At 42.4% G+C, this 24,938-nt stretch overlaps 1 protein-coding gene across 2 annotated transcripts in view; it reads right to left on the reverse strand.

The window, feature by feature from the left end:
* VOPP1 (VOPP1 WW domain binding protein) overlaps positions 1-24,938 on the reverse strand; it is a 67,444-nt gene that overhangs the window by 15,720 nt on the left and 26,786 nt on the right. For both annotated transcript variants that reach the window (XM_054192464.1, XM_054192463.1), the window contains exon 2: positions 8,640-8,698. In XM_054192464.1, coding sequence (XP_054048439.1) covers positions 8,640-8,698 — 59 coding nt within the window. The remainder of the gene's footprint in view (positions 1-8,639; positions 8,699-24,938) is intronic.

Raw genomic sequence — 24,938 nt, forward strand, 5'->3', positions numbered from 1 at the left:
CTTGCACCAAAACATAGTGAGAATTGATGTGGTCTGGGGCTTTGTCCGGTGGCAGTATATGGTACCTTAAATAGCCATTTTTCAACATAGGCTGCAGGCCTTTCTATCGCAGAACAAATTAGAGAAACAGTATAGCTTAAGGATCTGACAAAAGTAAGACACAGATAATCTGTACGACAAGTTTTAATGTTCTGGAGGTGGAATTGTAAATTTCTCATACCAACAGGAATGAGGACTTCTAGTTAATCATCAGGCCCCTTATTAAACACATGATTAGCTCTTTGTCTCTCAAGCTGCTCCCAGTGGGCGCGCAGTCCTACTGCACCTCATCGCTGCTTTGGGAGATTATAAGCAATCTGCTGACAGGGGGCGATGGGTGTCCATGAATTTGCTATCTGCCTGAATTTAACATACTAATGCACAGCAAACCCTTCTTCTTCTTGAAGCCAGTGCAGGATCATACACAGAGAAGGACATAGGTACTAATGGACAACAGTGAGGTACCACCACGTCTTTCAAAATGTTAACTCTGGATCTCCCTATCCAGAAAAGGTTAGAAGCTTCATGACAACTTTGGGGTCAAGTGACACTGTCCACTGGAGCTCAAACCAGGTACAAGCCTACCTGTCCCACTGAGAAGCCGCCAGAAGAAATTGATTCTCAGCCTCCCATTAGGGTTCTTGCCCAGGACATGGAGGAGTTAATGCTCCGATGAATGTTTCAAAGTCAAACAGCCCTAACAGGAAAAACTCATGATAAGCCACAATTGTGGTTAGTGCATCCTCTGGAAATGAGAGGGGGTGGGACTGGGGTCCCTGCTCCACCTCAGACAGAACAGAGTCTGGTTTCAGACTCCACTGGAAGACAGAGACTGCTTCCCTTTCCTCCTTCCTCCCCTTTCTCAGAATAGGCTGCCTACGCCTGATCAGCCTCCAACTCCAAAATCGTTTAGAGCTTCAAATCTCAAATTAGGTCAGTCACCTGCCTGATTGCCAGTGAAAGCTGAGATATTAAATCCCTCTCCCCTTCTCAAGACTCACTCCTAGCAAGTTGAATGGGTTGTTAATTTGGTAACCTAATTCTCCCCAGGTTGTGCATCAGACTACCATCCATTGAAGCAAATTCAAGTGCTGGGCGAGGCATGGAGTGGCTGGGTGATTACAGCAGTCAGGACTACAGCCTCAACAGATCCATCAACATCTAGGGAATCTAGGCCCTTATTTGAAGCAAGAATATACCACCATAAGGGCACAGGCAACTGAAGCTAGTTGTGATGTTTCGTACCCTTCCTTATTAAGGCCACACAGGACTGAGCAATGGTGGTGGGGTTTTGTTGCCTTTATATACAGATGGTCTGATAATTACTGCTGTCTTCCTTCACAATCTAAACTGTGCACTTACGTTCTTGTGTTGAAGTACATATGCAAGCAGGCCCTTCCTGTGGCTGCTCACTGCTAAATTGGTGGCCCTGGCCTGAATCCAGGTCTCCGTTTCTGTATGGTGCCAGCCATTCAAGGCGCCTGGAAGCATGCAAAACTATTACGCTGCCTCCCCTCTCCCTCCTCCATGCTGGCTTCAAATCAAATGGAAGAATAAATCAACAGCTAGATTATTGCCCTAAGCACACACCTGCTGACACTTCATGTGGCTGTAATTGCAATGGGAAAGCTAAGTGTATCATCAGCAAAGCCAACTTAATTAAAAGCAGTAAACATAACAGGATGTGGAGCACGGAAAGTAGCTCCCATCATGCAATGAGCCCGGTGTCTAGACTGGGGGTTTTTCCCAGCCTCTTGTACACACGCTGATGGAAGAAGTGCTCTCTAAGCTACCTGAATAACAGCAAGAGAAAAAAAATAAATCACCTTTTTATTGTTTTCATCTCGAACATTTTTCACGTTCTTGAGAATGCACAAAATCATTATTATGGGCGGACGACCAAGCACGTAAGGGCTTACATTCAAACCCCAGATGAATACAACTGTGTGATAAATACAATAAAATTTAAGCTGCAAAGGAAGAGGTGTGTGGAAATGCGTAAGAAGTTTATGTCAAAAACCATGAAAAAAACCCACCACAAACAGAATACAATCAGCATTCTCCTCCAAAATAAGAAAAAGAATTGACCGTTCCCATGTAGGGCAGGAACATATTTTAAATATGAAGAATATTAGCAAACATGGCTTTTTTTTTTTTTTAGGTTTACATTGACGTTCTTATACTAATTCTGAATGAAAAATTAAACAGCTTTAATCAACATAAGTGTATATATGTGCAGCTGTCTGCAGTATAAACTATTTTCTACAGCAGAAACATATTAGCCTAAAAATACAGCACTTCCATCTGCACATGCTTTTAACATTAATTCAGGTCTTGCTTCAGATAAGAATTAGAAGAGGTTCCAAGATGGCACTCCTGTGTGTCTCTTCCATTCTTCACATATTTGTCAGCAGCAACGGTAACATTTTCTTCCAGATAGTTTCCATTTTTCTTTATGGAGGTCTTTCACCTAGTAGCACAACGGTGACCAGTCAAAACATACTTGTATAGGGAACCCATGGCTGAGTTCCAATGCAAAAAGTCAGTATTCAGGACGTGGAAGCAGGTACAGGCTACCAAGGAGGAGTTTAGAAGTCATCACATACACAAGTAGGTGTGATGTTAGGAAAGCCAAACCTCACCTACAACTGATACTTGCAAGGGAGATCAAGTGCAGCAAGAAGAGCTTCAATCACTACACTGGCAGTGGATGGTATCTGTGGACAAGCCAGAAAGCAGCAGATGTCATTTACCTCAACTTCAGCAAGGCTTTCCACACCGTCTTCCACAATATTCTTGTACCCAAGTTCAGACGTTACAGCCTGGACAGGCGGACAGATAGTTAGGTAAAAAAAACATGCTGTCTGGATGGTGGGGCTCAGAGGACAGTGGTCCGTGAATGGGTCATGCTCTCCCTAGAGAGTATGAAGTAATTGCTGGTAGTACCACAGAGGTCTGGACCTGTCCTGTTGACAAGCATGTTGCTGGAACTGGTGATAGAGTACTCTCACCAAGTTTGGAGATGGCACCAAACTGGGGATCAGCCAGTGAGCTCAAGGGCAGGGCTGCCACTCAAAGATCTAGCCTGGTTGGAGAAATGGCCTGACAGGAACCTCACAAAATTAAACAAAAACAAATGCAAAGCCTTGCCTGTGGGAAGGATGAACATCCTGCCGTCTGTGGAGAAGCTCTGTTAAAAAGGCCCTAGATGTCATGGAAGACAGCAAGCTGAACATGAGCCAGCAGTGTGCTGTGACAGCAATGAAGGCCAACAGCATCCTGGACTGTGTCAACAGAAGCCTAGCCAGTGGAACAAGGGAAGTAACTACCACCTTTCACTGCACACTTGGACCACATCTAAAATACTACATTTGGTTTTGGCATCCCCAGTAAAAAGAATGAAATCGATAAACTGCACTGAGCTCAGCAAAGGGCCACCAAGATATTCAGGGGCTGGGGTACTTGCCCTATGAGGAGAGGTTGAGGGACTTGGGTTTGTTCAGCCTAGGAAAGGAATAGCTTCAGAGGGACCCAAGAGCAGCCTGACAGTACCCAGGAGAAGGTTACTAAGAAGATGGAGCCAGGATCTTCCCAGTGGTGAAAGGTGGGAGGACAACAATGGGTGTAAACCAAAACAAAAAGAGGTATGTGGAAAAGCTTATTCACCATGAGGACAGCCAAGTAGTGGAGCATGTGGCCCAGGGAGGTTGTGCTGTCTTCTTCCTTAGAGTTCTCCCAAGACCTAACCGGTTAAAGCACTAAGCAAACTGGTCTCACCTCACGGCTGACACTGCTCCAAGCAGGAGGTTGGACTGGAGGTCTCCTGAAAACCCTTCCCACCCGAGTTATTCTCTGATTCTCTAGTCAGTTACTCTCTTTTTCTCACTACTTCTCTTAGAATATCACATTATCAAAAAATTCGACACACAATAATCCAACAAGGTTGAGCTGAAATAATGTTAACTCAATACTGGATAGCATCAAAACTCTTTTCTCCAAGTCAGCCAGCCCCCTCCCTGTGGGTGACTACGTCACTGACCCAGTGACATCAGCCACGTGCTTACCACTCATACTCAAAACATTTGTGCTGTATTACAAACACGCCACAGAGCCTGAAAAGGAGAGTTTTAGAAACATGCAGGTTCTAGCATCTGGAATTTATCACCTCATTAAAAGCTCCAGTGTGATGGTAGCTAACAACAGGAGGAAAAATAAACAGAAAAGACCTATGGGGTTGGCAGTCATACCAGGGAAGATACTTCATCCTGCAGTGAGGGGGACATTCACAATCATTGTAAGCAAACTATTCCTCATCAGCAAAATGTAAGGAAGCTTTCCATCTAGTATTCATTCCCAATTCAGAACTGGAAAAAACACACTGGTGTATCTTAAGTGCTGCTGGTATCTGCATACAGAGGAGGTGGTTTCGCAATCTAATGCATTCACTCTGTCATTATTCACATTATTGCCAAGAAAAGCATCTTGACTGTCTCTTCCGCCAACCATCGGCACTTCAGGTACATCTATCTAGAATAAGACTGAGCTGGTTTATTTAAGTGAGAGTAGGATAAGGATCCTTGTAGAGGTTCAGAGTCAAGCCTGTTGAGACAGCTTTAATTCTGAATTGCTTTCTGTGCGTCCACATAGATGTATGATCTAATTCTTTAAGCTAAGTCAGGGATAAGTATAAGAATCAGACTCCAATGACTAATTCCTTTCCCCACTTTGTATTTGTTTACTTATTTTTCCAGGCCACATAAATAAACATTTTGCTGAAGCAGGAAAAAAGTATCTAAATGATAACATCTTGTCACTCAGGCAACTAGGACACAGAAATGGTTGGTTTGGTTAGTGAAGTAAGTTAAGAGCAGTCTTGGAAATTCTCTTTATCAACAGTAGAAGACCTGTGTATGTCTCTCAAATTCCTGGGAGGCTTTCCATGATGGCTTCTGGTCTGAAAAACTTTATCTTAAGTTAAGAGATTCACATAGCAGAGGTAGTCAGTCCAACCTTAAGAAAATGAATTCTATTTGGAAGAAACATGCTTGAAATAAACTAAAGCTTACTGCTGATCTATGAAGGCTAGAACAATTATGTCCACAGGAAAAATAAGTTTTAAGAGGTACTAATACCATAAACTACTTGGACAGAGAGATGTATCATTAGTTCTGTAACAGAGACCTCCAACCTTTGCCTTAGATGTTAATACAGAAAGCATAACCAACACATTTTAAGAAAGCTTTGAGTAACATTTCTAACAACTTTTTCTGTTCTGAATAATTACACTGGAAGACAGATTGAATAAAAAACTAAAAATCTTAAGCTCCAAAAGAAAAGTCATATCACCGCAAGTTTAAACCCACACATACCCTCCCCCCCTTCAGCCTAACTGAATTTCCAGTACACTTATTTTGGCACACTGATTTCTTATCCCATGTTCCTCTTGCTTAGCAGACAGTTTTATCTCTGTCTTTGGATAGCTGAAGTAGAGCCTTTACAGGAAAGATTAACTCAGCTATCTTGCCTTTAAACTTCCGATAAAAGCAAACAACCATTTTATGTGACAGTCCACCTTGGACTCCTATTACTCTGGGCAACTGAAAGAAAAGCAGGCACTTTTGAGGAGGACGTGCCTACCCAGAAGAAATAAAACATATGGACACGCCAGTCCAGGGATGCCTTGGTCCAAGCATGCCATGCTAGATGTGTGAATAGACACAGAGCTTGGTATTTCTGAGATGACGAGCCAACCTTTTCATTACAATACAAAGTGTCTCCAAAAGAGATGTGACATACTGTCAGCACGGGACTGAAATCACAGGGAAATCATTAAAAAGGATTGCATTGTTGGGTTTCATAAGTCTCCAAACATAGTCTCAAGACCAAAGGACAGACTACATATGTTAACCGGGTAGAAAAAAATTTTCTGCCAGAAAACAAATCATAGAAAAGAATGGTAGCTATTGCAAACTCATTCGACTAAATATATCTGCTTCTTAGAGACTGTTGCTCCAGAAATGGTATGATAAAATAAAACCCATTTCACTACAGCACATCCCAGACCTAGATTTGCACAGAGGAGACACTCTCAGGATGAAGTTACATATTATGCCTTTAGATGATTTAACATCTAACCATATGCTAATGGAGAAGATCCTATTCATGCCTCCTCCCTCACAACATGCAGTATACTCCCTTCCTCCCATTTCACCAGTGTTTGCCAAAAACCACACCGAGCTGATTCAACACTGACTCAAATGTGCTAAAATGAACAACTTTCTGTGGGATTAGCAAACTGAATTAACTCAGTGAAGGGTCAAACAAGTGCTGAAGCGATGAGACTTCACCCTAAGATACTGAGATTGGTGGTGTGTCTCTCCTCTGCCATACAGCTGTGAAAAGACCATCCAGGTAGAAAGCAGCTGGGGATCCTAGACAACAGAAATGGAAATTACCGAAGTAACAAAGTAGGAAACCCCAGGCACTGTAGACATCAATGACCTTCCTATTGTTTTGATGTGTGTCCCCTTTAAACTTACTGGGCTCCAATGCACTCGAATACCCTCTCTCTCCTCCCTTCCACATTTCTTCACTTGTCTCACATCATCTGTCCTCTAAGTTTTACCATCCCCAAATTCTTATTGTCTTTCCTTAGCGTTTCTTCTTCCCCACTTAAAACTCAATCACAATCACAATAACAACAATAGCATGAACATGACACTCATCACAATTGCAATAATTGCTGAGCACACACATCCCACCCCTTTCCCCTTCCTTTTTCCATTTCCTTACACTGGCCGGGAGACTGGCAATCGCAACATGTTTATGCAGTTACTTGGATAACAGGGTGATGCAGTAATTACCACAAACACACACAACTACTAGTAATAGTCGTCTGATTGACCTGACATAGTCAATATACAACAGTTTTCCCTCCACATTAAAAGATCTCCCAAACCAACCAACAACCCACCAACACCATAGGCCCTCTTCCTTTCAGTGAAGTGCAATTCCAATTAACCTCTTTGACGGACTGGAAAATAAACACACTGCTTTTCTAGAAGATAATCTATTTCAGCACACAAAGATGACAGTAACTAGTCACCAAAAAGAAACCAATTAGAAAGCAACCATGCGTGCATCAGATCTACTGCAGATAGCAAGTTTCCTCTTTGTACCCCTTGCTTTCACAGGACTTTGTAGGTATTCACCTGTGGTACGAAGAGTCTGAGCTAACACTCAATATCTAAGTAGCTACCCCTTTGTCTCCCAAGGGAAACAAACACTGGCTGCAAAAACACGTGGGCAGATACGTAAGCAGAACGCCAATGAATAACGCACTCCTGAATGTCAAGGTATAGTGGGGTTTTCATCATTTCATAACATCCCAGCTTCTTTCCCACGTTGCAGCAAAACAAAACAAAATGTAGGTGGAACCAAAGTCCTGTTTTGATTAGCAAGCAAAGAAAATGAACTCATTTAAATTCACCCATCTGTTCTGGCCAACCATTTATGAGTAATTCTCAACATTTCAGTCACCTGAAAAAAAAGACAGTGAGTTCTAGGCACAAAGACTTCTGAAGCAGTTAATATTCAGGATCACAGATGATTAAACCATACAGTGTTTCATTCTTTCAGTGAGCTTTGTTTCTCGCCTGGCTTCCTGGCTGCTTTTTGTCTCTCGCATTTCTCTCCCATTTCTGGCAGATGAAGTGGAGGTGGAGAAGAGAAGGGAGGAAAGTTCTTGGGTAGCATAAGGATTACAGTAATTTCCAATCCTTCAGCAAGGAAGAGCTTGCTCAGCGAACTCATGACCTAATGCTGCTACCTACTCTTCCACCCCACTTTATTTCTTTTTTATTATTTTTTTTTTTTTTTAAGAACTTACCTTTACAAGTGTTTACAATTATAAAATTATACAACCCAGGGACACCGTTTGCTACATTTATCTCCTTTCTGCCCCCAAATCCACAGGGAAGATACCTCCCACCCACACATTTCCTCCACCTTCTTGTTGTTGCTGTGGGCAATTTCAAGCAGAAAACTGCAATTCAGAGAGATCCTCAATCATGCACCTACAGGTCATTGACGTGTGGTTCACACCCAAGCCTGATGTGAATGCAGATGCCATCCATCGAAAGGACAGTTACACCATGGATAAAAATCATCCCAACTCCCTAAATTAAACAACAGTATCAGCACAGGGAAAACTTACTTTCAAAGCATTCTTGATATTCTGCCTGATTGCCTGCCCTCGTTCAAAACAAAGGGAGAACTGTCCTTGCGTGGCTCTACTTATGTTTCCTTTCAGTGTTCTGAAATAAGAGCTGTTTAAGATCTTGCATTTTGTTTTCAATCGGAAAGGTCGCCTGGATTGAGCGGCGAAACAAGTCTGTACGCTTTTTTAAATAAGGAGAAAGGGAAAGAGATGTGACACGGGGAAGAAGGGAAAGGAAATCTTCATTTTTAAATTAGAAAAAGTCTCAGAGAAGTTATGGAAAAAGTATAATTAGCAAAAGAACAAAACTCTAAGAGCCTACAGAATCTAATTCTCTCCTGAGCACTAGAAAATGCAAAAAAGGAAAGTGATGACTACTTACATGTAATATGTAGGATATAATCCTTCAAAGTACCAGCAATGCTTTTTGGCTTCTGTACACTACAAAAGAAAGAAAAGTATGGTATTAATATTTACGTAGGACAACGTACAATTATAAACACAAGCATAAAGTATTTATAAATACTGTGACATTGAGCAATTAGTAAAGTTTTGTATTCCCAAAGATTTCCCACTCTTGATACACACAGCAACTGGGAAGTCAGTTCATGTGAATGGCGGTGTGCCCTGCCAGGGTTCATATCCCTCACCAGGACTTGGTCTGTGGGGCCCCACAGCTCCCCACGATTCACGAGCAAAGCCAGTACATTCGATGCAGGCACAGCGTCCAACTGCACGTGTTCCCTGGCAGAACTGCTGTTTATAAAAAAACAACAGAGAACTTAAGTGACTACAACCACGATGGGCTCTTAAAAGACCTCCAAGGCATAACCAGTTTGATGACACTGTGCATACGACTACCAGTAAATTCAATAATTGCAGGGAATTATTCATCTTTCTGGAAGTCTCTGGCATGCAGAGCCAGGCTCAGAAAGGAGCAGAACGGTGAACCAATCCATCCCATCTCCTCTTCCTACAGCTTGGAAATATTTCAAGTGTTCATTAAAGTACCGGGGAAAGGAAACTGCTTTCTGCAGCCCAGGGGTATTGTTCTCTTTTGCAGATTGCCAGTGTATCCTTGTTAAGGGATGGTGACAGGCCGTTTCTCAGCGTGTGTGTGCAGGCAACGTGGGAAGCGCACATCGTTACAAGCACTGCCAGAGTACAGACAGCGGCTCAGAACAATAGCGGTGCTTAAAAAAGAAAACCAGATGTCAAGCCCAAACTCTATATACAACACATAAAATATTTCTGCGTATCCCGCTGACATCGCTAGCATAAAATGCCGTCTTCACTGCAGACATAGCTCCAGCAGCTCCACCACAAGCTGCATTATCCGATCGCACACAGCCAGGGCGTTGTGGGACATCCTCCACAGAGCAGCGAGGAATATCTTGCTGGGGTTTTAGCAACGATTCCCTCTTCTGCTCACACCTGACACCCAATGCCAGAGAGCCCTTGGCACACCGGTGGTGCTTGCATCATCCTTCATGTTCACTTGGCAGCTCACCTTTAAATAATAGCTCGTATAAGTTTATTAGCCTCCCCGAATCCCAGAATACTAAATGAATCCAGTTAAGACAAAGACAAAGTGTTTTTAGATCCCCGGCTCTCACTCCTCATGAATAAGAAAGGCTGCAAGCTCTTTAATGAGCATCTGATGAGCTAAATCACAGACAGATCAATTACAGCCCATGAAGACAAACTGCTATGGATTAAATTGTTAAGAGTGATACAGGAGATGGGGGGCAGGAGGAGAAGACGCTTTTGATGCGTGTGATCAGGCCTTTCCACTAATACAACAGGCTCACACCAGTCTTCAAGATGCACAAGCTTTAGCTTCTGTTGAAAGGACCAGAGCTTTTTCCTTGGGATAAATACAATGGAAGCCTCAATCCCCTCTCAAATCGATGCCACGGTCAAGGCAGTATATGCAGGAGGACTCGTAGCTGCTGCTGGAGCAAGTGGTGTTCAAAGATCTATCTCCATATTCACCCTATTATCCCCTTCCCCCCTACACCTTCTTCAAAGCTTTCAACTTTGTAACCCTTCCTTCTGAATCTTTTCCATGAGCTTGCCATTTCCTCTTATTCTAAAATTTGAAATATGACAAGTTTCTCTTCATAACACTCTGCAAACATATATGCGTTGTAGACCCAGCAGGTCTGCCGCCAAGCCAGTAAAAAACACTGGCTCTTTGCCTTTGAAGGCTGCAGATCAGCAGGCCCTGGCTAAAATCCCGCTGCCTGCAGGTCGATCCCTTGGGAAGCCTCATTTCAGAGTGCAGCTTGGGGTGTGTACGCCGTTAAATGTTTTTCCTTCCTGCTTCTCAACCAACATGAGTCACTGTTTACCTCAATAGCCTTAAAGCCTTCGTCAGACTCAAGCATTTTAATTGATGTTTTCCCAGCAATGCTTCTGAGCACGTGGAGCCTGCATACCCTTTACAACTGTAAAGGAGGCGTTTATATTCAGCACTCATTCTGTTCACCCTCCTCCCAGTATTTTAATCCGCTTTACAAGTTCTGAAATGAGTTGGGAAGATTCCTCCTTCCCACATCTCCCAAGCTGTAAGATTTCTGTTTCTGCCTTTTAACAAATCTCTGTTTTAGACAGCCAATATGCTTACTGCAGTCACAAAAAAAGGCTCCAGCCTGGGAAAGTTTTGCAAGTAACTAGTTTACGGGGCTTAGATACCCGCATTAAAAAATCCTTCGATGCCCAGACTTTGCTTTTATATGGGCCCTGAAACAGCAGGTAACAGTCCCAGTTCTGCCTTTTTTTTTTACCATCACAGCACTACGAATACTGCATAGGAAAGTTGTTCAGCTCTCCTGCACGGGCATCAGGCAAACAAGCAAGCAGACCTCAAACGTGAGCAGCACAGCTGAATCCAATACACATGATATGTCAAACTAATTTACACACACAGGGTGAACCACCACAGTTCCTGCTCAGTTAAAACTCCTACCAATCTCCATGGCAACTTTACGCCAGTAAATCCTGACATAAAGCAGGTGGCTACTAACCACCACCTCTACTGATGGTTAGCAGACCTCGCAGGAATTCACTGCTAAGAATAAGATGAAAATGTCATTGCCTCTAAGCCACTTTAGCACCCAGGTATCAGAGAGGTGAACAGGGTAGTCAAGGCACAGATTAGTTCTTCCCATCCCACGCACATCCTCTGAAGCAGGCTATGATCAGCTGTCTCTTGCCAAGATCCAAATTATTCCTCCAAGTGGTACTGGCTTCTTTGTTAAGCTGGTGGAGAGCCATACAAGCGCGAGAGGGGACATACACCACCAGCATGAGGCTCTCATCCTCACAGAGCCTTTGGAGGATGATGTCCTTGTAGTTTTTTGAGACTATTAAACCCTCAAGAAACTGCAGCTGGCAGCAACTCATTGTAGTCCGCAAAACAGACACAAAAAGGAAGATTACTCATATTACTGCAATACAAAAGAACCTCAGACATCAGGGTTAGTGCCTGCTCTGCTAGCTCCTATACAAAGACAAGCTGTATCTCAGAGTTTCTAACAAGCATTTGTTCATGTCTTTAAAAAGCCACTTACATATTCACTAATAGCAGAAAAAGCATGTTTACGGTTTTTGAATCAAGGTTAGGTATGGCCCTGCTGATACTTTCAACTTTTCTAGAAGGACTTTGCACATCTTGCTTATAAAATTCCTCCTTTAACAATTTGCCACAGCTATAAAATATAAATACAGGAATACACTCGTTTTTGAAATGATGCAGGTCTAATTGGGTGTGCATATGTAATCTTTAGAGAATTAATGGTACGTGAATTAGCCAGATGCTTGAACACGTTCCTTAAGATTGAGTATTGAGAAAGAGAAAAAACACAAGATTTGTTTTTTTGTTTGTTTTTAAATAAATCAGCATCTGTCTTGTAGCCTGTTTTCTTTGATAGACTGCAATGTGAACTGCAAGCCATCCTTTTGTGGCCTCTAAATTCATTCAGATTTCCTTTAAAAAAGGAAACGTGCTTCCTGCCACAGATTGAACTTGCAAACGTTACTGCTGCTAGTAAGAACGATGAGAAAGAGAAGTTACTAAAACATTAACCAAAGACTGCTTTTGATCACACCATAAAATAGAGAATACGAGTACATATGTATGCACACGGTGTGGGGGAAGACAGAGCAGGCAGCCTGCTCACTGAATGTCGAATGGTACTCTACAGATCATTAGTTATGCTTCGCAGGATTCGCAGAAAACACAGAAATACAGGAATATCCTCCACATTGCACATCATTATCTTTCAGTCCACAGGATAAGAAAAAGAAAACAGATATGATCAATTAATTACTCTTTGCAATCAAGGGAGTGGTGGATTCATGCCCAGTCCTTTTTTTGGAGGTTTGGAAATTAATAATAAAAAAGTAAAAAACAATTATAGCCCCATCTGCAGATAGTAAATACTTTCTAGTATGAGTACAGCCCATTTTTGTTACAAGTACCAATGAAAAAGGCAGCCTGCTGTGGATGGACGTGTTTGTGGAGGGCAGGGGGAGGACAATTGTTATCTGTGTGCTGAAGGGACATTCAGAACGAGTTTGTGACATCTGCTCAAAGCTAGATTCTGTAGGAGGCACAGGTCTGCTATCGATCACAAAGTCAATGAAACCCTATCAGTTATCAGCAACTGAGGGTGAGGCTCGCTCTTTTTAACCAGACAAAAAGCGAGATGCTACACACATTTTCCATTATGTATTACAGTTATAAGGATACAAATGGGTAGATTCAGAAAGAAAAAAGCAGGTATTTAACAGTGTGACCTGCCATACTGATACGACAGAAATGGCTCGTAGTATTCTGGGATGACCCACTTAGTAGCCGTTACCTCCCATTCGGCTGGGTATATGCTATATGTTAGTATGGTGCAAGTTGATCCAAATGTCATTCTTGTGGCTACAGCCTCATAGGCTATGCTAGGATTAATTCATAGATGAACAGGAAGAAAGAGTTAGAAGTATCAAAGACCTAAAGGAACAAGACCTAATCATGACTTCAGTCCAGCAGAGGGCTACTATGATAATCAAGGGACTGGAGCATCTCTCTTATGAGGAAAGGCTGAGAGACCTGGGTCTGTTTAGCCTGGAGAAAACTGAGTGGGGATCTCATCAATGCTTATAAATATCTCAAGGGCAGGTGTCAAGAGCATGGGGCCAGACTCTTTTCAGCGACAGGACAAGGGACAATGAGCACAAGCTAGAACACAGGAAATTCCGCCTGAACATAAGGAAAAAAACCTTCTTTACTTTGAGTGTCACAGAGCACTGGAACATGCTGCCCAGAGAGGTTGTGGAATCTCCTTCTCTGGAGTTATTCAAAACCTACCTGGATGCGTTCCTCTCCAGGCTGCTCTAGGTGAACCTGCTTTGGCAGGGGGGTGGACTAGATGATGGGTGAAGGTCCTTTCCAACCCCTACCATTCTGTGATTCTGCAATTTCTGAGCATCACACAATCCTATTCCAACATACACCAAGAACTCTGTATTCCACACAGCTAGATCAAACTAGTAACTGAGGAAATTGGAAGGACAACACCTTTCTGACCATATTGCTCCACAGCATGAGAAAAACAACTGGCTACGCCTGCTGCCTTTGTTACAGAAGGCCTCTTGCAAAACTCACATGCTCAAACCTCTTCCAGTTTTAATGGTACCCGGCAAGCACTTGATGCAGCCCAGACAAAAGGATGGGACAGTCTACAGTGCAACTCCAGATTAAGTAATCAGTTCCAGAAGGCACATCATTGGCTAGGTATCACAATGTTTTATAGGATCTGACCTTTAAAATTGTATCAGTTTTCAGAACACTATCCATTTCAGTGCCTAGACAAGAGCTGAAAGCATTATGATATACAAGCTTCTCATTAGATATGGTGCGCTGAAATCGGGACTTCTGCATGCTGCAAGTTTGAAAGATTGGATTTGCAGAGACAAGAATATGAGCATACTGCTCTTCCATAGCAAAGAAAAGGGCAAAATATCATCCATTAGAGTTAAGAGACAACATATACTGAAACTGAAAATTGGAGCCTAAGGGTGAAAAGAGTTTACTACAGAAAATACATTTTGCTTTATTCTTGCCTGAATCCATCAAAATTCGTCCCGATTTCTTCCCTGGTGATGCTAACAGCTGAGGGTAAAAGTGGCCCATCTCCAAACTGTTCTAAGAAACTGAGCTTGCAAGCCATGTTACCAGTGATTTCAACAAATAGTCTTGTCACTAAAGAGAGGAGCAACTCTTACTAAAAACCAGAATTATGTTAAGATATTTTCATTTCCCATGGTAATGAGGAAACAGCAGGAAACTCTTGTGTACTGATCTTCCCCTGTAACAGTAAACAGAATACTATTCCAGATATAGAATTGTTTCATCAAGGCCAAGATCAAAGTCATATAACTCAGAGTATAAAGAATGATTTTCATATATTTCAGAAGGAGTTGCTTCTGGCCAGTCTTTCTGGCTGTTCTCTAAGAAAAAAAAGGAAATATCTCCCATATAGGATTCTTAAAAGCAGCAACTTTTCCACCTTGAATTAATCAGTCTGTGTTTTGCAGCAGTAAAAAATTTCAACAAAAGCAGCTAATTCTTATTAGTTCTTCTAGTACTCAGAGCACATGCATTAATCATGATATTTTTATTTAGAATTAATGTGGGTTTAGCATTAGATAGCCTCCCATCACAAAGCATTACTTTACATTTAGAACTATTAACCTTTCCCACAAAAGAAATACAAATATCCCTTCCACGCAACTTCATTTCAGGAGCTTGAACTAATTTTTTTTTTTTTTCTCGTTATGCAGCAAATTGCAAATGCACTTCAGTCCTAGAACGATACAATTTCAATTGAATACAACCCTTTCATCAGTCTTCGTTGCGAAGGGGGGGTGGGGAAGGAAGAATAAAAGGGAAAGCAAGAGACCCTCATTTTTCGGAGCCCACACTAAGGAAGACTCGGGGCGGCCTCAGCACCGCGGACAGCGCCCTCCCACCGCGCTCGGTGTGCGCAGCCGCTGCCCGCGCTCTCCGTCCGCCTGCCGCGATGTAAAGAGCTTCCGTGCCATAAATCGCCTATATAAGACCTCACCCATATACGTCACCTCGCTCAGCTCCCCTGTGCGCGCAGCAGTCGCACCTACTAAGTAGCTCGCGGCATACGTGAGCGCTGATATGAGAAATTAATAACAATGATTGGCTACCTTGGATGGCACAACCGTATTCAATCTTCAAAATGTTTGGGAAGCCATAGTTATGACAGTTATTGTTAAGTGAAATATACAACTTGGATCTATGTCAGAATGTCAAGCCAGATGCTTATGAAAGCGCCAAGAGATCCTCAACACCAGAGAAGATTACGACTTGCTTTACATTCTTATTTCTACACTCGTGAACTCAACAACATTTGTACAAACATAAAAGCTGGGGGCTTTTAAACCTTCCTGGGGGAACTGACCTTACACTGAAAGTTCTAATGGCAGATCTGCAAGAAAGCATGCGGCATGCCACATATTGAAAGCATTTTCACCCAAGAAAAGCAGAAAAGATTCAACATTCCACTGGAGTCTACGCAGCTTCAAGGGGGTAGCAGTAGTCTTTTTTGTTTCAACTGGAAGGAAACAGATGTCATGTTTTCCCCAACTCTGCTAGAAGCGGTTGATCTATTCCAAATGGTACTGGGCAGGTTCCACAGCTCCAAAATTGAACTTAGCTTCTGCAATTATTCTGCTTCCTTTTATATGTGTATGAGAAATAAAAGCAAGGTTATTATTTGCATTCTTTACTACAGAGTAAGTCGTAAGTCACCTTATGAAACAACCCATAAAGTAAGGTGTGTGGGGGGAAGGAATCATTCGTCAGAAATTGAAAGGAAGACCATGCCAAGAGTGAGGATATTCACTACTTTCACGCTCAGTCTTTTCAAAATTGAAACAAAACAAATACCAGTTTTTACAGATAAAAGGATTTGGTAATACAAAGGTTTTACTTTTAAGCCTCTGATGAACATAGGTAACACTTTCAGTGTCACCATCAAGACAGATACCAAGCTTGCTTTCCTGTGACTAAGAACTGGAAGCTTGGTTCATCTCCAGTCCTAACCCTAGGTAGGCACTTACTCCTCACAGGAACCGATACTATCTAGAGTACTATTAAGAGCAAAGACTAGATTTGGGTATCCCCTATTTTTAGCTAAAGCTGTGACAGCATTCACTTTCTCTAGTTCACGCTGAACTGGCAGATTTCCCCCTTTCCTATGTACATTTCATTCTTCCACTTTACCATCCCAAGAATGAAAACAGTCTTTAAATTACCTAGTACTTAAATCCTCAGGGGCTGCCTTTCATCTCCCATAATAATGAAACCAAAGCAAAGAAAGACTGAGCAAAGGAAGATGGATTCAGAACTCAATTTTCTCAGTCATTCGCAACGCGGACAAGATAGAGCCAGTAACAGCATTGTGCTACAGATATAAGTTAGTCAGGCTATGACAGTCCATCAAAGCCTGCAGGAGGACAGATTTCTTTGATGGTCGCCAGGACTCAGGGCAGTTGCTTTGGGAGTTCCCGGGCTTTGTTCTGTTGATGTTATGCATCCCCCACGCGCTCATTTGTTCCACAGAGAGAGCGCGAAAAAGCTGACAGGACTGAGCGCAGCTGCATAATCACAGCAACTCTTGCTCCCCTCCCTACTACCCTTATTTTTCATTCTTGACATTTAATCCAATGATGCACACCTTCCTTGGATTCTTTTTATGAGGAGTCATTGGAATACCAAATATTTGTTTATTCAACTACGACATTTTCCTTCTCAGTTTTCTGAGATATTTATTCCAGAACTGCAAAAATCTTTTGTGTTTTGAAGTCCTGAAAACATCTGTAACACCAAAGGCAGCAACTCCTCAGTCACAAGAAACAAGATGCAGAGTCCTTGACCAATCACACACCCAGTGCAGGGAACAAAAGAAATCGATAATCATGAAATATCATCTAAGTGCTGTTGCCCTGTAAGGTATGCAGGGCCAAGGCAAGTTCTCACCTTCAAGAGCTTATTCTAGAAACCCATCATGGTTAGTGTTAGATTGTTGTTAGGAGCATCTGTTCATTCTAAATCAGACTACACACATCACGTGTGTATTAAACAAGTGAGCATCTGAATATAGTGGAGATTAAAGAGGTTACCTTGGAAACATTCTGATATTTGAAAAGCAGTTTCTAAAAAAACCCCGGCAAATCAGAATCCAGATACTTCTCAAAGAAGTATCTACTTCAACACTTTGCTGGGGGAAGCTTTGTTCTTGGTCAACTTCCATCTGCTTAACAGCGAATTAATTGTCAGATGCTTACCTACGGATACTTCCGTTAACAGCCATCATTACTATGTCATTCACATCCTCACAAGGCATCTCAATCTCTCAAGGGAAAAGCATAGATGTATAATTTATGGTACAGGTCCAATCTGGTTTAATGACCACACTGGGACTGGAGAAACAGTTCTAAAGAAAACTTCAGTTCATTTGGTCCAGCTACATTAGACTAACTACCTTGAAGTAAACACCGAAACTCACACAGTAACACAGCAAAGGTGAATGTGGTCTGGTCTGCAAGGCTAGCTCATTGAACAGGCTCGCGTTACTGTGAATATTAGAACGCCAAAATACAATCACCTCCATGTTGCAGTCCAGAAAACCCCTTGCTTTGGGACTCAGTTCCTGGAACACTGTAAGGAGTTTATGTGTTTGGGTTCATCCAGGCTAATAATCAGGTTTTTCTGTTCTTGCACACAGTCTATTAAAGTTTCTACTGACTGGCAGCAAACACATATCTTTCTCAGGCCAAAACTCTCCTCAAACAAAGAAACAGCAGAAGAGTTTGACCAAGTGTAATTTGTATTTGTTTAACAAGTCAATTCAAGCTTTCAGGGAGATGCTCTGATGTGGCTTTTGGGCTGACACTCACCAGGTAGACATCGATGCCTTTTAAAATAAACTAAAAACCTAAACTCATTCCTACTGGGACACTCCAATAGCCTGCCAGAGTAATAGCATATGATTACTAAATTCCAGTGAGATGAATCCAACAGCTGCACCTCACAACTACTCATTTGAGCAGGAAGAAATAGTAAGCATTTGTCCTTGGATTATTTCCCATGAAAGGACTAGAATAGCAAATATATAGTCAACCCTTTCTGGCAAGTAATGATGCCTACTAATGGCAAAGCATTTTTCCAAATGAAGTAACTTCCTACATAAGACCATAACATTTGTTTTTCTTCTATTAGGAGCTTGAATGTACCTAAACAATAATCTCCAGTGCCCCAGTTTGTCAAATTTCAACATAATCCACTAAAAGCGTTGACAAATCCCTTCATTTAAATCAAAAGCATACTGGCATTTTTCTAAAAGGATCTTTTCCTCGGTTTGAGTGATCACCTGAGTTTTTCCATATTTAAAATACCTTCCTGGAAGGAGAAGAAAAGAACAAGTAAAAGAGAAAGAAGGATCTTCTGCTGGTTCCAAAGATTACTGTCTAGATGGAGATACTGGATACATATAACCAGACAAATTCAAATAATCTCTTGGTATAGCAGCCATTTCTTGGCTCCTACTCCTTTTTACCCCTCAAACCACCCACTTCACAACTTGATGAAGGACATGCTGAATGTGGATAGCTTTTTACATGCCTCTCTTTACAAGACAGCTTCCTCAATCGGTGCCTGCTCCTTGCCCAAGCATCCGTCCATGTATGTGAATTTTCCTGGGACCCCGCCAAGCCTTTAGCTTTCTCTATTAAGAATTACAATGCAAGTTTCCTAGCCATCACTGCTGGACCTCTAGTTACTGCTCTTGTGGTCTGTGGTTCATCATGTTACATCTGCTTCATTCTTGCCTGCAGATGATAGATCATATTCAAGTATATAGAAGTTACTTGAGAAGACACACAAAAGAGTCAGGATGCTGCAATGAACTCTGCTCTTCGCTTTGACACAGACTACACAGGCATCACAAATCTATTCACTAAGGTTATTTCCTCCCAAAGAATATCTGAGGTTACCTCAGGGACATTCTGCAACTGAGAACTGCAAGAGTGCGATGAGGTATAAATGAAACATTTGCTCTCCATTAACACGTGGTCTACACTCCAAAAAAGCTCAAGAACCCTGCCTGGATTTATTGCTATGGATGGATAATAACATGAGATATAGCCATAAATGTTTAATTTATAAACCTAGCAGCTAGAAAAATCACTCAACTAGACTGAAAGCGCTGAGGATTTTAATAGTGCCTGCCTACATTAACAGATGGAAATAGCACCGATAGCTCAGAAACAAGCACAGATGCACTCACATATTTGGTCAGCATTGACAACATCGCTTAAATCAAACTTTCAGAGAAAATTCAAATGCAATGCAAGCAGTGGGCAACTGCAGAGTTATCAAGGGCACTGCTTCTGCTTCCACAGGACACTGCTTGGCTTGCTGCCCCTCTCTTCACAGGTGTGCCAGATGCTCTTTCAAGCACTATAGGGTTCATTCCAGAGGGAAGACAGCACCCCAGAACAAAGGCAACTAAAGCAGCATCACAGTTCCTACATTTTTCCGGGGCAGTTCTGTGCAGCCAAAGGACCCTTTAGACTGCAACCACAAACATCAACTCAGGGTTGGGAGAATGAAGTGGAATAGGAGTAGCAAGAGAACAATGTGTCAAAGACAACTGGCAAGATGAGAAGTGGAATAAAATTTGAGGCTAATTCTTCTTTCACCAGGGTGTACGCTAGCTGGAGCTAGTGGGTAAGTAGTAAAGCAGTAAACTCCATCATGCTGGAGTCATCTCCCATGACCCCACAGGATATGGATTATCCAGAAGGACATCAGGCCTCTGTAAGGTCACCTCCCCTCCTCCCTTGTGCTCCTCAGAAACAAAACCATCAGGCAGCAGAAGCAGCTAACTGGAATAAATGGCACTAACTCTGAGCCACAGTCAAGGCTTCTTCACAGCACTTTTCCAAACAGGCTTCAGAGATCACAAACCAACAGGGTGCAAGCCAAAGAAATCACAGAGGCAGACTGAACGACAGGCCACCATAGAGGAAGGGTATTGGTGAGGGCCCAACTCCATTGGCTTTGTCATTTTTATACTGCAAACGGATGGCTGGTGCACCTCTCCTTCATGCAAGGCAGCAGCTCCCATTTTCCACCTACAACTAAGTTCAACCCCAGAGGCCTTTCTGACACAGAAGCATGACACCATGAACCCCACCCAAACACCAAACCCTTTGTTTTGTAGTGTGCTTAGCCTCTAATCTGGGAAAGGAAAAGCCTGGCACCTCACCATTGAGAAGCTGCTCACCCTTGGCTCACGCTTGCCATGACGTGGTTTTTTTTCAATGAGATGATGAAAACTTCTAATAGTTCAAATGCAGTGGTGCCAACTCATGTCAATGAAGCAATGTTTCTCTGTAGCAGCAGCAATTTTTAAGCCAGTTTGCAGACTTCCAAATCAGACATAAGGTACCAAATACAGCCTCAGTCCTTCAAATATGTGAATAGGACTCCATATACAAAGAGGACCCTATGTTACTATTCACAGTAGTGAAGTTAGGCACGTGCACAAGTGTTAGGGGGAATGGGTTTGGCTTTGCCTGTAAAGTTTTAGGTTACTGAGTAAGAACAGCAAACCACCTCCCTTATTCATTTCCACTCAAATCCAGAAATATACCAACGCATTTTCAACATTTCAAAGGAATGGCTATGAATTCTCCCAGTGGTACGCATTTTTCTAAAACAACATCCAGCCTAAGGAATGGATGTCTTGCCGTGAGTTGGGTCACATAAAAAGACAAAAAAATTGGACCACTTATCTCCTCAGTTAAAGAAAAAAAATCCTTCTTGCTAAATTTCTTTTCAAATAAACAAACAATGCACTTATGTCTGGTTCCTACAGTTGCTCAACGGCAAGGCTTCTAAGGAGCATCTTCTTCTACTTTCAGAAAGGGTAATGCTTCAGGGTGGACTTCCTCTCATTCACTCCTGCATTCATCAAGCATTTAGTCAGAATATTAAAAAGGCCACAGATTAAGCGAAAACCTCATTTTCCCCCTCAGCGACCCTTTCAGCTGCTGTTTCTTGCTATGTTCCAAACGTCAAGGCAACATCCTAACTCCTTATGAATGATATTAATTCCAGGTGCTTCAAAAAGCACCACCAACTAATGCTGTGATATCCGTTCTCCCCTAGCATCACCTCCCCATCTCCCCTCGGCACCCGCAGAGCTGCCTGGCGCTGCAGGGAAAGGAGCAGAGCAGGAGCCTGAACTCCTTTGGTACCAGGGCAAGATGCTAATTCACAGATCCACACTGACCTTTTGCTTTAAAGCATGGGCTCTGCCTCATCATTCCTGACGCATGATCATGCAACTTCTGGGAAGAAATTCGAGTCACTGGACTATTACTGGATACTTAAGAAATCCTGTTTTACAATCATCCTCTTAAGCTTTCAAAGCTTGATTTTAGGGCCTCATCCAAAGACCGCTAAATGGAGTGGCTGCCATGGATTTTGGCTTATATCTATGGCTAGTAACATAAAACATAAATATAATAGAAAATTGCTTTGCTGCCACCAACCTTTATGAAAGGTTAAAACAGATGCTACTAAAAGTAGGACTTTTAAAGGAGAGGGCTGACCATGGAAGGTGCTGGTTACCTCACCATGTGCCGAGGTGCCACTAAAACCCCCAGAAAGTCATACCAGCAACCAGACTAAGGGGCCCATGTAATACTGAATAAACTGCTAGGTTGCTCTTGGTACTATTTGTTTTATGGATGCTTTTGTTCAGCGGGGTCTTTTTTTAATTAAAAACAAAAAGTCAGTCTCTTGGGGGATCTATTTTCCTTTCCTCTTCTGACTTCAGCACAAACACACTAGAAAAATTATAGCCACAGTACAAATAAAAATAGCTGAAGAACTTGCAGCTGTTGTTAATTTCCCAAGTATTCAACATTGCCCATTTAACGATGGAACAATATGCTCCAGTTTCAGTCCTGGCACAAGGCTATCTGAGCGGGAGGCAGATATTTTAGTTCATGCAAATGCCAAAGGCAAGTCAACGACTACAGCAAGCACAGAAAGGGCAGGAGGACAACATGATGTAGACCGCTGGACATCCACACCAAACATTTCCTCCTGCCTTTTCTTTCTCATTTAAAGTCGTTAGTCAACTCACCAGCTGATTATATCAGGCTTGCAGACTTACTAACACGTACAGCAGGAAAAAAGCGTGCTTAATAAAAATTCATGAAGTGGAAAACATTTTTACAGCTGAAGAGCTGGTTTTTCTTTCTATTTTAAGTATTGAGTGTTTCTGGTGTGAAATGCATTACACAGGGAGGTTCCACTTGCTTTTCTCCCGAATAAAGTCTTTAACCAACTTGTCTATAGTTTGTATTTCTCTAGTTTAATACAGAACAAAATAATAAAGCACTTGGTATTTGTAGGGAACAGAAGTGAAACAAAACATGCCTCAAGTCTGGCAAGGAGAATCTAAAAACACATCTAAAAACTAAAAATGCTTTTGAAGCACTAAAGTCAGATGCAGAAGAAATGCTTATTTAGTTACATCTCTTGCAGCTCTGCCTTCAGTATATTCTCGTGCTTACCCGCACACAAACTAGACTGAGCAGAATTAGTAGAGAGACAATGCTTGTAAATTCACACGCAACATCCATGAGTAGCAATGAAGTACAAAAGAAAAATTAAGGCTTAGGTACAGGAGTAAAATTCAAAGGCTCAGAAGTGACAGGGAAATTAGGAAACTGTTGATTATAATTGGAAATACAGAGGTTCTACCTCTGTTGTGCTGCATTTTTCTCATTCACATGCATAAAGGCACAGCTAGAGGTCATAAAGCTGGAGCATTCAGCAGGTAATATTTAGTGAAAAAAGTTCTGTTCTCTTCTTAAGGGCCCACTGGCAGAGCAAAATTTAAAACACAAGTAACAGTTTTAAAGGGGGTGGGTGGGAAGGGAAGAAATTTTAAAAAAAATAAATAATAAAATCTAAGTTTGCAACATTGCCAAGATTCCTCTGTTATGCTCAGATACAGTTTTAATCTACTCCAGGGAGAAAGAAAGGAAAAAACAAAAAAGAAAGAGAGAAAAAAAAAAAAGGCCTTAAGGCCCTAACAACCCAGCCTTTGGTAAGATTTCACTTCCCCGCTGCTGGCCAAGGCAAGCGGCACTGCCCCTCCTTATGAAAGCAAAGTCTCAATCCAACACTCAACAGATCAGAGACTCTGGTTCGGATCTCTCTACAACATCAAACAAACTGCCTGGTGAACATGATTGAGGTGGGGAAGAAGATGGGTTGGTTGGGTTGAAAACCAGCCGTAAAGAACAGTTTCACACACGGCCCCGTGCCTTCCTGCGGGTAAAGCACAGGATGAGTTTAAATCAAGGGTGGGCAATGGCACAGATGTGGGAAAGCGTGCCTCTTCTGAGCACCTTAGGTGGCAGGCAGCACCAACAGCACCACCACCACTATGCTCCTGCCCTCAGCCTGGGGTGGAGAAGAGCAGCCAAGCGGATCTGGGTGAATCTTCTGCAAAAGGACAAAGCAATGGCGAAAGCCATGGAGAGCCTGCTGGAGGCAGCTCAGTCTCCAGCTGTTCCTCAGGCTTTTGGGCTCTCCCTGACCTCATCCTGCTCATAGAGGGTGTCTTGGGTCCTTCCTGCTCCCTTCCTCCTGCTGTTTAGCAGGGCAAAGCCATATCCCAGTGGTGTCTACGGAGACAGCAGTAATACAGATGAACTCGTTATTCGTGTTAAATTAATTCTTCTGGCTGTGTGTAGCTTGCTCCCCACATGCATGTCTGTTCCCATGACAGAAAATGCTTGTGCAACTAGGTCACATCATGGGACAATACATATATCAAGGCATGCAGGCACCTATCCAGCCAGGTAAAGACCTATGGGCTATATATAGTCCCCAGTGCTAAAAGACTAGGCCTTCACGATTTGAAGCAGATGTGGCTGCTACTCAGCACTCTTAGACAGGATCCATTCAGTGCTTATTTCTCCGAGAAGATACTGGCTAGCTGAAATATTTCATTTTCTCTCCAAAGAAAGAAACCAGACCATAGAAGTGATTTTATTCAGCTTTTATATTTAGTATTAGAGCTACCAGTAATGTACGCACACGCTTGTGCCACAAGTGCAATTACAGAACTAGGTAAAATGAGACAAACAAGAAAAAGAGAGAAAAGATCTCTACAAAAGGCGAATCGCACACCTGGCATCACAGCAACGCTCCTGCATGCACTGCAACATGAAGGTGATGCATGGAAGGGGTGAAATGAGACCCTCGTCATCACTGAGCTCCTACAACCCAGTTAATACAGAGGTTTCGTACGGAGAACTTAGCTGGTATTACACCGATACAAACAGACCTTACACACACACTAGCAGGCAGTATCTGCATCCATCTGGACTAGCTTATGTCCCATCAGTGGCACTTGCATGACAGTTTGGAAACCTTTACACTAGAGGATGTTCTTCACAATTCAAGCCTAGTCCAGCTAGCAGCTTTCAGTGAGACTTCAGGGCTTGCAACTATACTACCAGGTAACGCAACTAAAGGACTGACTATGTTTTCCTT

Source organism: Rissa tridactyla, chromosome 2 (assembly GCF_028500815.1).
Source record: "Rissa tridactyla isolate bRisTri1 chromosome 2, bRisTri1.patW.cur.20221130, whole genome shotgun sequence".
NCBI lineage: Eukaryota > Metazoa > Chordata > Aves > Charadriiformes > Laridae > Rissa > Rissa tridactyla.